This window comes from Toxotes jaculatrix, chromosome 14, assembly GCF_017976425.1.
Source record: "Toxotes jaculatrix isolate fToxJac2 chromosome 14, fToxJac2.pri, whole genome shotgun sequence".
NCBI classification, from domain to species: domain Eukaryota; kingdom Metazoa; phylum Chordata; class Actinopteri; family Toxotidae; genus Toxotes; species Toxotes jaculatrix.
This window is the reverse complement of record NC_054407.1, coordinates 26,084,690-26,097,855: the sequence shown is the minus strand read 5'-3', so window position 1 is coordinate 26,097,855 and position 13,166 is coordinate 26,084,690. Positions and strand designations below refer to the sequence as shown.

At 46.7% G+C, this 13,166-nt stretch overlaps 1 protein-coding gene across 1 annotated transcript; it reads left to right on the top strand.

Annotated features, from left to right (window-relative positions):
* Window positions 1–1,416: 1,416 nt before the first annotated feature.
* On the top strand, window positions 1,417–9,733 carry pck2 (phosphoenolpyruvate carboxykinase 2 (mitochondrial)). The gene is made up of 11 exons (XM_041055255.1): window positions 1,417–1,990; window positions 4,310–4,522; window positions 4,667–4,851; window positions 5,848–5,918; window positions 6,092–6,227; window positions 6,321–6,508; window positions 6,762–6,924; window positions 7,017–7,232; window positions 7,329–7,466; window positions 8,028–8,123; window positions 8,252–9,733. Exons 1-11 carry the CDS (start codon window positions 1,959–1,961, stop codon window positions 8,716–8,718), a joined length of 1,905 nt encoding a protein of 634 aa, XP_040911189.1. The 5' UTR covers window positions 1,417–1,958; the 3' UTR covers window positions 8,719–9,733.
* The last annotated feature ends 3,433 nt before the right edge of the window (window positions 9,734–13,166 follow it).

Here is a 13,166-nt window from a genome sequence, read left to right as displayed (position 1 = left end):
GACACTGTGTCCAGTGAAATGCTGCTGTCGGTGCTTCGCTGAGCTGAGACACGATAAACATGGAAACATTATTTTTATCTTAGAGCACATGACGACAGCGTGTGTACAAACTATTTAAGATAAAAAAAAAAAAAAAAAAATTCAGACTAATGTGCCCATGTTTTCAGACAGAGACAATTTAAAATTATTCAAAACAGAAAAACCACAACTTGAAACAAAGAGCTGAACTGAAGGTGGTGAGACGGGATCTGGATCAGTCGGCCCTGACTTTTCAGAAACAAACCTCCTACATCCTTATTTTAATTTGTCAGGTGAGAACAGGTTGTTTCTGTTACGTCCCTCAGAAACCAAACATCAGAAAATCATTCACAGATCACTGGGATGATTCTGATCCACTTTTCTTTCTCTGACAAAGTTCACACATGTTTCTAAGCTCCAGGTCACGTGTTCATTAACTGTGAGATGATCAAAGTCACGTCGCAGCTTCTGTTTCTGTTCTGCTTCACTTCTGATGTCGCCTTTCACCACCACGGTCTGCAGCCACGGCCGCTTAGCACGTCTGCATTCATTCATAGTGTGTGTGAGTGAGTGAGTGAGTGAGTGTGTGTGTGTGTGTGTGTGTGTGTGTGTGTGTTATTCATGTGTATTGGGAGTGTCTTTGCTTGGCTGCTGACTCTGCAGAGACAGGAGGGCCGAAGTTTAACCAGATACGTTGGGCTGTTGCACCTCTTTATCTCCCGTCTACAGTATATTCTTCACCCCCCTCCCCCCACCCACCCCTTTACCTCCCCCCACAGCTTGTGTGTGTGTGTGTGTGTGTGTGTGTGTGACCCCTCCCCCAGTTCCCAGAGAGAAACATTAACAGGAAATTCACTGGTGAAAAACCCGACGCAGACACAGTTGATTGCTCTGAACTGTCGGAGGCTCAGGTCTGAAACTCAGAGCTCGTTCATCAGCATCAGAAAACTGTTACACACGACGCTGAAACAGAGAGGCTGATGGGAATTTAACCTTATAATCAAACAGCACTAATGGATCAATCATTAATCAGCTAACAAAGAAATGAATCAGCAAGTTAACAGATAAATGACTGTTACTGCAACTAGTTACTGAAAGTTACTTCGAAGTTTACACTTAGGATTTTACTATAAATTCCGCTGGGAACAGTTTGAAGTCAAACTCTGCAGTGAAAGAAAATCTGATGTTTGGAAACTTTGGAACTTTAGAAATTTAAAGTAAACTTTTAATAAAATAAAAGTTTCACTTGAACTCTGGAAACCTCGGTTTTATTCTCCCACAGACAGAAAAACCTGAGGAATCAGCGGAGCTCTCAGGTGAACGCGCATTAACCACGTGACACCGGGTGTCTGTGTCACTGATACCAAGCGGGACATGTAAACAAAACCTGAATAAATCACAGACTGTAGAGAGTCCACAGCATCACAGCACTTTAACTGTGATCTGCTGCTGCTGCTGGAAACCAGCGGAACCAGCTGCGATGGTCTGATCCGCTTCCGCTGCCTCGTGTTTCCGGGTTGTGTCTCGCGCTGGTTTTCGGTACGTTTGCTCTCCACCGGTCAGTCCACGGCTGGGAAGCGACACTACAGCAACTCTACAGCAACACAACAGCAACACTACAGCAACACTACAGCAACTCTACAGCAACACAACAGCAACACTACAGCAACACTACAGCAACTCTACAGCAACACAACAGCATGAACAGAAGCTGCGAGGAAACAAGCCGCGGGAAGTTTCCGTGTTAGAGCCGGGCACCGGCAGTCCGCGGGGTGGCCTCAGGACCCGGACGCGTCCAGGTGTTTCAGAGTGAGAACAAAGTGCAAAGTCCGGTCTGAGCGCAGATATGAGCAGCGAGCGGCTCTAGAGGCTGACTCCTCTCTGCGCCTCCTGTCTGCTCTGCTCCTGTGGGTCTGAAGCTCGGTGATTCAGCGCCGGAGATGTCGGGTCTTTTACTCGGAGCCATCCGGAGGTGAGACACTGTTCAGTTCAGTTTTAATGACACACTCAGAGTTTGTCCGTTTCCATGATGGAAGCCACTTCACTTCATCTAACGTGTTTTTACTGAAAAAACAAAACAGAACCAGGTCAAACTGAAACACGCGAAGAGAATCTGGAAGTTAATTTCAACAATTAACAACATTTAATATATTTAATATGAATCATTTTGTATTTTCACCAGATTTTAGTAGAAAGTTTTCAGGCTCAGCTGTGACCTGATTGGTCTGATGGGAACCAGGTGTTTTAATCAGCGTTGCTGTAGAAACTTGTCAGACTCGATCTCAGAGACAGATCTCAGATCAGATGACAGAGCAGGCAGCTGTTTATGTTAAACCTTACATCAGAGAAGTCTGTCACTTTTATCACACAAGGACTCCATGACCGAGCATGTGCCTGACTGTCAGGAGGCCATGTTCCCGTGTTCCATGTTCCCCATGTTCCATGTTCCTGTGCTTCATGTTTGTGTTTCTGCTTCAGAGCTTGGGACTGTCTGGACTCGTCTGTCCTCTGTTTGCCTGAGCATCCTGGAGCATGTTGCACATGTTTGTCCGTGTACTCACCATACGTGTGCTCGACTCTGCCCCAAACAGGCTGTTGACCAGGATGCTCGGGGCGGGGGATGGGGATGGGGGTGGGGTGTCAGGGTGTCAGTCTGTGATTGGTTCACTGACGTGGAGGTGTGTTTGGGGAGAACTTGTTCAGCTGGAAGCAGCTGAGTGAACAGAGACCATATCAGCTCATCTGTTTCCTGACGTTCCTCGTTCTCTTCTGTTTAATGTCATTTCATGGTTTACGTCCTTCGACCCAGTGAACCACGCTTCCTGTGCCACTGCTGCTTTCTCAGTAAAGTTTGTCAGACTGAGGCGTTCTGTGCTTCAGCGGCAGGTTCGGGGGATGGGGTGAGGAATGTGGAGGCAGAGACAAAGGCGTGAGCTGATGAATGACTGCAGGGGAAACTGGGAGCAAAGGTCATCACAGTCTGCTCAGAGGACTGACCCCGCCCACTGCGGTGTCTGCCTCCAGCCAACGGTTAACCAGCGTTCAGCCTCTGCTCTTCAGTTTCACCTCCTTTCCTAATGCGAATCACTCTGTGCTGATAATGTTCAGCACCAGCTGGATGGTTGGGGTAATTAGTGGCACGAGGGGTGGATGAGCAGAGGTAACTGATTTAGTGTGAGGAGACGGAGACTAAAGGCCCGACGGGTTGTCTCACAGACAAAGAGGCTTTTGTGGGGCTGAAGGTCGGTTTGGTCTCACACACGAACTCTGATCTTTGCTTCGCTTCAGCTCTTTATTCTTTTATTTGTTCAGATCTGAGCAAAAAATCTGAAGATCTCTGAAAACTGACAACAGCAGAGTTTCTGTTACAAAGAGAAAAAAGTCAGTGAATCACCGCTGATCCTGACTTTTCCTGTAGCGCCATCGTGTGGTGGACATTCGTTGTTTTTAGAAACTGATGTGTTTATTTCCACTTATCAAATGTTACTGATGCTAACGTGCTGCAATGGACACGGTAAACAGCATGTTAAATTTCAGCATGTTCACGGTGTCACAGCATCATGGTGTCACACAGTCACACCGTCACACAGTCTGAGTCCTGTTGTTCAGTAAAACACACATCAGCAACATTTTCTCACAGTGTGAGTGAAAATCCAAACTACACAAAACCAAAGTGGTGACCTGTTGACCCCACCTGTCTGTCACTGTGTTCTCAGCTCATCATTGGTCAAACATCTGGTGTGACACAGGTCACCTGTTTAGACGTGTGTGTGTGTGTTTGTGTGTGTGTGTGTGTGTGTGTTTGCTCTTGACTCTCACATTCATCAGAGCACATACACACATCATTCCTCCCGTTGTCAGACCACACAGGCAACACACACACACACACACACACTCACACACACACACACTCACACTCACACACACTCACACTCACACACACACACACACACTCACACACACACACACACACACACACACAGATGCAGCAGCCCTCCCTGTGCTTTGTGTTTGTGCTGCTAATGAACAATAGGCTGCTCCACACACCTCTCTGTAGTTTGAGGGACTCAGGTTGCAGTAATAACTGCCCCGGGGCAACAACAGCGTGTCATTATAATGGCTGTCACATGGAAAGCACGCAGCTCCAATTTGCTGGTTGGATTATAGATCTGTGCACGGCCACATTGTACAGTCTGATGCTGTTCATGTGCTCACATCATGTTTTACTTCATGTAAAGGACTAACGGCACGTTCAGGGTCAAACGACTGACGGGATTCCTGTCTTCCACAGACGGGGTGGCGTTGGTGCAAGTGTCGGGGTTCGGGCCCTGGCTTCAGTCCCCTCGCTGCCTCCCGCGGTGGCCGACTTCGTGAGGGGAGCGGTGGACGAGTGTAAGCCCACCAGTGTACATGTGGTCACGGGGACGCCAGAGGAATCGGCCAACATCCTGGCCGGTCTGGAGAAGGAAGGAATGATCAGGAAGCTTCCCAAATACGACAACTGGTAAGAGCCATGGAGACTCACTCACATGCTCAGTGCTGAACTGCGTTTGGGCCACAGACGTTTCTGTTCTGTCCGATTCCTCTTTAATTCTCCTCAACATTCTTCAGTTCTTTCTGCCTCTCGCGGTGGTTTCTCTCTCTGCAGCTGGTTGGCACGTACAGATCCAAAGGATGTAGCTCGGGTGGAGAGCAAGACTGTGATTGTGACCAAGAACCAGAGGGACACTATTCCCATCCCTGCTGCTGGGATGAAGAGCCAGCTGGGAAACTGGATGAGTGAGTCGGACTGGCAGAAAGCCAGAGAGCAGCGTTTCCCCGGCAGCATGGCAGGTACGTTACTGGATGGTTGCCAGGAGACGCTGTCTGTAATTTCACTGTTTGAAATTTAGTAACTGAATCTGAACATGAAGCATTTTAGGACGAATGAGGATAAAATAGAATCTTTTGTCCTTAAAGAGTGAATGAACTCCAGGTGGACCACAGCCGGGATCTCTGAGGGCAGAGTGTCCTCTGCTGCACCTGAGGCACGTTCAGCCGTCACACAGCCACTCAACAGCTGTGCGCTCAACACAAAGTTGTGTTACGCTTGCACACTGCCTTTCCATGTCGAACGCTCCTGCGATACACTCCCTTTATCCTTCCAACTGCTCCGAGCGTTTGAGCAACACTTTCCTGTTTCCAGTGTTTGTGTGACGAAGAAGAACGAAGGAAACGCATCAGGTTCTTTAACATGACGTGATTGACAGGTCACTACATGGACAGACAGTTACAGCCTCACATCACATTACAGCTGAAAGTTTAACAGAATCTAATTTGCAATTCATGAATTTTCTCCATTAATCAAAAGTTTCTTTCCATCAACCAAACATTTTCTTTCGCCTGCGCGACGTTAGCGTCTCCGCTGCTCCTGTTCCAAAATCTGGGCCAATGTTTGAGTTGCTGTTCTGACCTGAGCGGTCTGGAGCTCATTTTTCTGATTATTCTCACACCTCATGAATGCACCATTAATACTGGGGTTTACATACACGTCACTGCCGATTGGGTAACACCTCCGACACACCAACCAATCAGGAGGAAACGTACCTTAAAGCCTGTTCGACAGATTTACCTGATGTTTGACCTCATTGTTTGAGCCAGTGAAACACAGCTTCCATGGATTTGGTTCTGCTCTTCCTCCTTCCTTCTTCCTCAGCAGTGTTGGTGGAACGCCGCTGTGCTCAGGGATTCACTGACTCACAGTGGACCTGAACAGAAAGGTCACGACCTCTCCAGCCTGACGCTGAAACTGAAATAACCTGCGATCATGCTTCTGTTTCGTCTCTGTAGGTCGGACCATGTATGTGATTCCCTTCAGTATGGGTCCTGTAGGCTCCACCCTGAGTAAATATGGAGTCCAGGTAGTGACCGTGCATCTCTCAACGTTTCACACAGAAAAACCAGGCAACAAAGCGATCCACCTGCCGTGTTGTACCCAGCATGCTTTGCTTTATTGCTGTTATTTCTCACATATTCAGGTAAATGACAGAGATAAAGTCTCAGGTCAGTGATAAAGGTTTCGCTCTGCTTCCAGGTGACGGATTCGCCGTATGTTGTGGCCAGTATGGGCATCATGACGCGTATGGGAACACCTGTTCTGAAGAAGCTGGCTGAAGGAGTGGAGTTCGTCCGCTGTCAGCACTCTGTAGGACGACCGTTGCCTCTCACAGGTGGATTCAGGAGCTTGAACAGGTTCTGTTGCTGCTCTGCATCGATCTGCTTAGATTTCACAGTTTCCTGTTCTCCTTTGTTTTCCTCTGCAGCTCCTCTGGTCAACTCATGGCCCTGTAACCCAGACAAGGTGCTGATATCTCACCTGCCTGATACCCGGCAGATCCTGTCCTTTGGCAGTGGCTATGGAGGAAACTCTCTCCTGGGGAAGAAGTGCTTCGCCCTCCGCATCGCCTCCCGCATCGCGAAGGATGAAGGCTGGCTGGCAGAACACATGCTGGTGAGAGTGAAGGATGTCATGTGACTGTAGCCTGGGCTGAGAAACTGACTCTGGCACAGAGGAGGACTCAGTGTCTGCAGCAGGAAACAGTTGGTCTGCAGTGCAGAACACTGCTGCCTCAACTCCTCACGCTCGGAAACGCAGCAGTGTTTGAAATGTAGAAGTAAAACAAGCTCAGCAATGTCATGTTCAAATGCACTGACCGACTGTGAAAGGTTGAGTAAATGTTTTCGCTCATCACTCTGCTCCTCAGATCCTGGGCATCACCAACCCTCAGGGAGTGAAGCGTTATGTAGCAGCGGCGTTCCCCAGCGCCTGTGGTAAAACCAACTTGGCCATGATGAAACCAGCTCTGCCGGGCTGGAAAATCGAGTGTGTGGGAGACGACATCGCGTGGATGAAGTTTGACAGCCAAGGTGAGGAGGAGCAGAGCTGATGACTCACTTTGTTACTCCGTGTGTGAAGAGGTAAATCTTTAATGTCGCCTCCACAACACGTCCGTCTGCAGGAAAACTGAGGGCCATCAACCCAGAGAACGGCTTCTTCGGCGTGGCCCCGGGCACCTCGGACAAGACCAACCCCTACGCCATGGCCACCATCTCCAAAAACACCATGTTCACCAACGTTGGCGAGACCAGCGACGGAGGAGTGTGGTGGGAGGGACTCGACCCCCCCCCAGCTGGCGTTACACTCACAGACTGGCACGGCAAAACCTGGAAGCAAGGTCGCGTTAGCATGAGATCCTGATTCTGTTGTGTGTTTTCCTGACGTTCGCTTTAATTTGACTCGCGTCAAACTGTTGTTTTCTCTTCGTAAACAGGAAGTTCAGCTGCCTGCGCCCACCCCAACTCCCGCTTCTGTGCTCCGGCGGCTCAGTGTCCCATCATCGACCCCCAGTGGGAGAGCGAGGAGGGCGTTCCCATTGACGCCATTATCTTTGGTGGCAGGAGGCCGGAAGGTTGGTGCCACTGTCATCAGATTCAGCTAATGCTCTGACATTAATGGAGGAACATGGCTTTTCCACATAACTGAGCAACTGAACATTTTTTTCATTTGTGTTTAATGGCGACACTGGAGACATAGACAGGAAACATGTGGGGGGGTATATAACCCTAAAACCCCCAGGAGGGCAGAACATTCGCGTAGTTTATAGTTGAGAGTCACAGACGTAAAAAAGTTCATTCAGCATAAAATAGCAACCAGTAAATAAACGATGCAGCAGCTCAGGCGTTTTAGTCTCAGTCACCTGTTGGTGGCAGTAATGAGAGCAGGAGATAAGAACAGGTTTTAGGCTTCTGTGTGCGTTTGGATGAAATAACCCAGTGACATTACAGACACGTGACAGGTGAACATGTGTGGTGAAAGGTCCTGCATCACACGACACAACACAACACAACACAACACAACACAACACAACACAACACAACACAACACAAAGCTTCTTAAACATCCAGTTTGAGTACGTAACCCTAACCTGAGCAGCTGTGAGTTAAACTGGCTGAAATGCTGATGTTGTCAGGAGTCCCTCTGGTTTACGAGTCTTTCAACTGGCAACACGGAGTCTTTGTTGGAGCCGCGATGAGGTCCGAGGCCACGGCAGCTGCTGAGCACAAAGGTACACACTCTTTACACTGTTAGTGTGACGTCAGCTGCTGCAGAATGAAAATGTTAAGATCATAAGGAAGTTGACTTGTTATTATTAAAGTCAGATCTTGATCAGAATCACTGTGTGTTCTTCTTCAGGTAAGGTGATCATGCACGACCCCTTTGCCATGCGGCCGTTCTTTGGCTACAACTTTGGCGACTACCTCGCTCACTGGCTGAGCATGGAGAGGCGAAAAGCTCCCACTCATCTGCCCAAGATCTTTCACGTCAACTGGTTCAGAAAGGACGCCTCCGGCTCCTTCCTCTGGCCCGGCTTCGGCGAAAATGCCCGCGTGCTCGAGTGGATCTTCAAGCGCTGTGGCCGGGAGAGGGAGGACGAGGCGGCCAAGAAGAGCGTTATTGGTTGGCTGCCAGAAGACGGTGCCATCAACACAAAAGGCCTGAGCGGCAAAGTGGACATGGGCGCCTTGTTTGACGTGCCCACACCGTTCTGGCAGAAGGAGACCAAAGAGTTAAGAGCCTACTTCACTCAGCAGGTCGGTGCTGATCTGCCAGCTCAGGTGGAGGCTGAGCTGAAGGCTCTGGAGGACAGAGTGCACAAGTAAATCCCCGGTGACCCGACAGACAAGGCTGCGGTCCCTGATGATCCGGATCAGAGCATCAGGGTCCAATCACAGTCACTGGCTGGGTTACACACACAGAATGTTCTAAATCACATGACCCAGGTTTGGTTTGATGCATCTAAACATAAAACACGAGTTTGTATTTCCTGGTTTGATGTTTGGCTGCCACATCGCTGTGGCACAGAAACACTCAGCTGCTCTTTGTTTTAGAAAATATAATGAGTAGACAGCAACTAAGAAACGATGATTCTAATACCTCTTTACTGGCAGAGCCAGCACAGCTCAGATATGACTTTGTTCAAACACTGGTTCAGTCTGAAGTTTCACCTCAGACCAATAATCAGAACAGCATTTAAATCTCTGTGCCTGAAACACAGTCAGTGACTTTGTCTCTTGTCAGGGAGAAAAATCAGGAATCAAACGTAAGCAAAGGAATTCTGGGAGAAGTTAATCTGCAGAGCAACCTGACCACCTCACACTAATGCTGTAACACTGACCGGCTGGAGGTTTGATTTCTGTGAAGTTATCTGGTTTCAGACAGAGAAGCTAATGTCATTCCCTCCAATCAGACGCTGCTGTGGTGCTGCAGCACGACCACCGAGGCCTCGAGCCGTTCGAGTCCCGGCTGCTGATGTTTACGAGCTGAAGCACGAAAATTTTTTCTTTCAGAATTCTGACAAAGCTGATAGAGTTTTAAGATTTTTACTCTCCTGGCTTTTTAAACACTACAGACTGAAGAAGTGACCTTTATTTTAAATTGAACTTGATATTAAAAAAAAAAAACTTTTATCAGAAGTTCATTTAACTGAAGCTGAGGATTTCACTGTGCATCATTCATCATTATAATGTGTGTGATTAAACTGTTTGATTACACGTAATGTTTACACATGATCAGTGGAATGGACCAATAAATGCACCGGAGATTATTTGGTGTTTGTAGAAGCTGGATGCCAAAGTTTTTATTACAGTGCAATGAATAAATATTTTCAAGTGCAGAGACAGCGCCTCATGTTTTCAGTACCTGAAGAAGAATAAGAGCCTTTACTGTCAAATAAATAAATCTTCATGTGATACAAAATGATTTAAAAATGCGTGTTACAAAATCATCTTTAACATAACAAAATTAAATATTCATGTTCCTGATCCCAGTTTCAAGATGGAGGAGAATCATTTCAGCACCAGGGTTCCAGGTTCAAACCTCAGCCTCTGTGCGTTCACTGTTTGTGTTGAGTTGTCGCCGCGCCTCGGCCCCGGTGAAGGACCCGGCGATGGAGTTCACGGGAGACAGAGATGCGAACGTCTGCCTCTTAATGGATCTGAGGAATCTTTTAGAACTGAATGCTACCTTTAGAAGTATGTTTGGGATGATAACTGGCTTTGTGGAGTAGTGCGTGTGTCTGTGGGTTTAAAATAAACCCCGGTGAGTCTTTTATTGTCTGTTTATATTTTCAAAAAAAAAAAAAAAAATCTAACTGTTGTGTCCAGAAAATGAATTTCACCCGGGAGTATGTTGTTTTTAACGTTGACTGAAGGCTGATGATGGTTTAGGATTTCGATAAACCTGTAAAAACTAACTTTCCCATGTTCCCACGCTCCTATGGTGTCATCTCATCTGATCTTTCTTTGATGTTTTTGGTTTGAATTTGTCTGTAGCCAGCTGGGTTCCATTTTTGTATTTTTGCTTTGTTGGTTATTGTGTTGTATTTTATTTTTTGCTTTCTTATTATTGTTGATTTGATTGTGATTTAATTTTGCTTTCTTCCCTAGGTGGGGTGTTACTGTGGAGAGGCTAGGAACCTGTGGTGAGGGCCCTTGACTGAACTGCATGCAAGTTAAGACACAGGGGCACTATAGACTGCAGCGTTTGCTGCACCAAGGGTGAATAGCAGTAGCACTCCCTGCACTCCTTTGTGCAGTCTGCCTCTCTGCACGTGGCCTCTGCCTAGTGTTTTAAGTTGAATTTGACTTTTGAGCCATTCATAGTATTAGTTGTGTTTGTGGTATTAACTAAACAGCAGTAGGTTGTAGACGGATCCCTGAACTTCAAACCTGTGCTGTTAACCTGTTCTCCTCTGTTTCCTGATGGAGGAGGAAATGGCCCAGCTGAGAGACTTGGCTACAAAGCTGCACGCTGAGGATGGTGGGATGCGCCGGGAAGGAGAAGACAACCAGCCTGGGCACCCATCAGTCCATGTCCCACAAAGTGAGAGAGTGACTGATCTTCCCAGAGACAGGAAGCGTCTGATGTTTAGAGGAAGGACTGGGTTAGAATTTTTTTACTCCCCTACTCTAGCTGGAGCTGCTGAGTTATTTGTGATTAAACATTATTTGTTAGTAATTATTTTTTTATTATTTGTTTTTATTCATATATTTAGAAATGCAACTTGTTGGAAATTAGGCTTCAGAAAATAATTTCATGGTATAGGAGCCTTGATTTTATAACTCTTATGATTTCAACCAGTTCACGCCACTCTGGTTGGCTGAGGCAGAACGTCGTCATAAGCCAACCAGTAAACGGCACCCTGATTGGCCGAGGCAACACGCCAAGCTTTTGGCGCGATTATTCGAATTTCATCAACCGTCTGCCTCCGTCTCTGGTTTCATCTCTGTGGGAGCAAGTGGCCGTTCGGCTCCGTTCAGCGTACACCACAACCACCGTTTTCCATTAAGTTGAAAGTAATTTGGTCAGCTTTGTTCATTTTATGTTCATTTATGTGTTTATAGTGTTAGCTGTTCTAGCTTTGTTGTTTTAAACTACCTAAAACTGCTGTGGCTACAATTGGCATTGCATGTCATCGTATCAGCTAACGTTAGCTAAACATTGGCCATAGTTTAAATGGAATTGGAATTACTTTTGAAAACGACTGTGCCTAAAAATATTCACGTTAGCTGAAGCATTAACGTAAACAGGCATTGTTAAGTCGCTAAGTCGCTGCTCAGTAACCAGAGCTAGGCTGGAAGCTAGCCTAAGCTAAATTCGCTAAGCTAGCGAAAAGAACAAGCTGCAAACTTTATATCTAGCGGCTCCCTCACGGCAGGGAACATGCTTTTTACATGCTAGCGAGCCACGAAGATATAGGCAGGTGGTGATGTAGATGTATTAATCCATTATTGGTAGTGGATGCACAGGCAGCATATTTTTGCTTACAAATATGGGAACTTGGTGTACGTGTGCTGTCTTTAAAGGTTAAAAGTAATATTTAAAGTTCATAAGCTAAAAGTCTTAAGTATAAAAATGTGTATTTTCCTTTGGTTCATGGAAATTGTATCAGAGTGAGTGTTCTGTACTTTTCTTAGTTTTTGGAAATGGCGACAGAGTGAGCGCTCTTTCTGTTAATGTTCCAATTCGCATGTTGGCCGCTCCGCTCCGTTTCTTCAGTCAGTAGAATAGAATAGAATAGAATTTTATTTGCCATTTGCACAGATACACTGCAGTACATGTGCATTGGAATTCTTGTGCATCCCTCCCCAGAGTCAAGCTTAAGGTTAAAATAATACGATAAAATAAGAAATAAAATAAAATAATCAAGAAATAAATAATACAAAAGAAGAGTAAGATAGTGCACTTAGAATACTGGAAGATTCTTAAGAAAATTAAGAAAATTAGGTGCCTAATATAGGCACACTGTCACTTCCTGTATGTGATGTTTCACATGGTGATCTTAACAGGCATATTGCACATGGTGATATTGCAAATATTTTAGAATATTTTGAATTGTTTCACATGGTGAATATAAGGACATATTTCACATAGTGATAACAGATTGTTTTTGACATTTGCACATTGACAGGGTTATGATATGTAGTAGCTTCTTCCCTCCTTAATGTCCTGTGCCACTGTTCTGACAGTGGCTGGGAAGAAGCTGTTGTGGAGGCGGGCTCTGTGGGCACTGATGCTCACCGGCCTGCGATGCCTCAGGTTGTAGCCTGAGTCCACCCATTGAAACAAAGCACGAGCTGGATGGTGTTTGTCTTTCAGGATGCTCTGTGCTTTGCGTCTGCAGCGCTCGGTGTACATTGAGTCCATGGTTGGAAGGCTGCATCCAGTGACCCTCTCTGCAGCTTTTATGACTCGTTGAAGCGACTTCCTCTCAGCCAGCGTGGTGTTGCCGTACCATACTGTGATGGCACTGGTGAGGATGCTTTCAACGAGTCCTCTGTAGGCTTGGATGAGCGGCTGGCGTCCAAGTCCCGCCTTCCTCAGCACTCTGATGAAGTGCAGTCTCTGCTGGGCTTTTCTCACTACCAATGTGGTGTTTTTGGCCCAGCTGAGATTCTCAGAGATGAGCAGGCCGAGGAATTTGTGGCTATCGGTTCGCTCCACCATAGTCCCTTTGATGGTGAGTGGCTGCAGAGGGGGCGCCCGTCTCCTAAAGTCCAGAATGAGTTCTTTTGTTTTTTCGAGGTTGAGCACAAGATCATTATCCTCA

Bases quoted from the DNA above. Each gene is read 5' to 3' on its own strand.
- pck2 (XM_041055255.1), top strand. From the start codon at position 1,959: ATGTCGGGTCTTTTACTCGGAGCCATCCGGAG. The intron at 6,925-7,016 runs GTGAGGAGGAGC...GTCCGTCTGCAG, and splicing joins GATGAAGTTTGACAGCCAAG to GAAAACTGAGGGCCATCAAC. The intron at 7,233-7,328 runs GTCGCGTTAGCA...CTTCGTAAACAG, and splicing joins CGGCAAAACCTGGAAGCAAG to GAAGTTCAGCTGCCTGCGCC.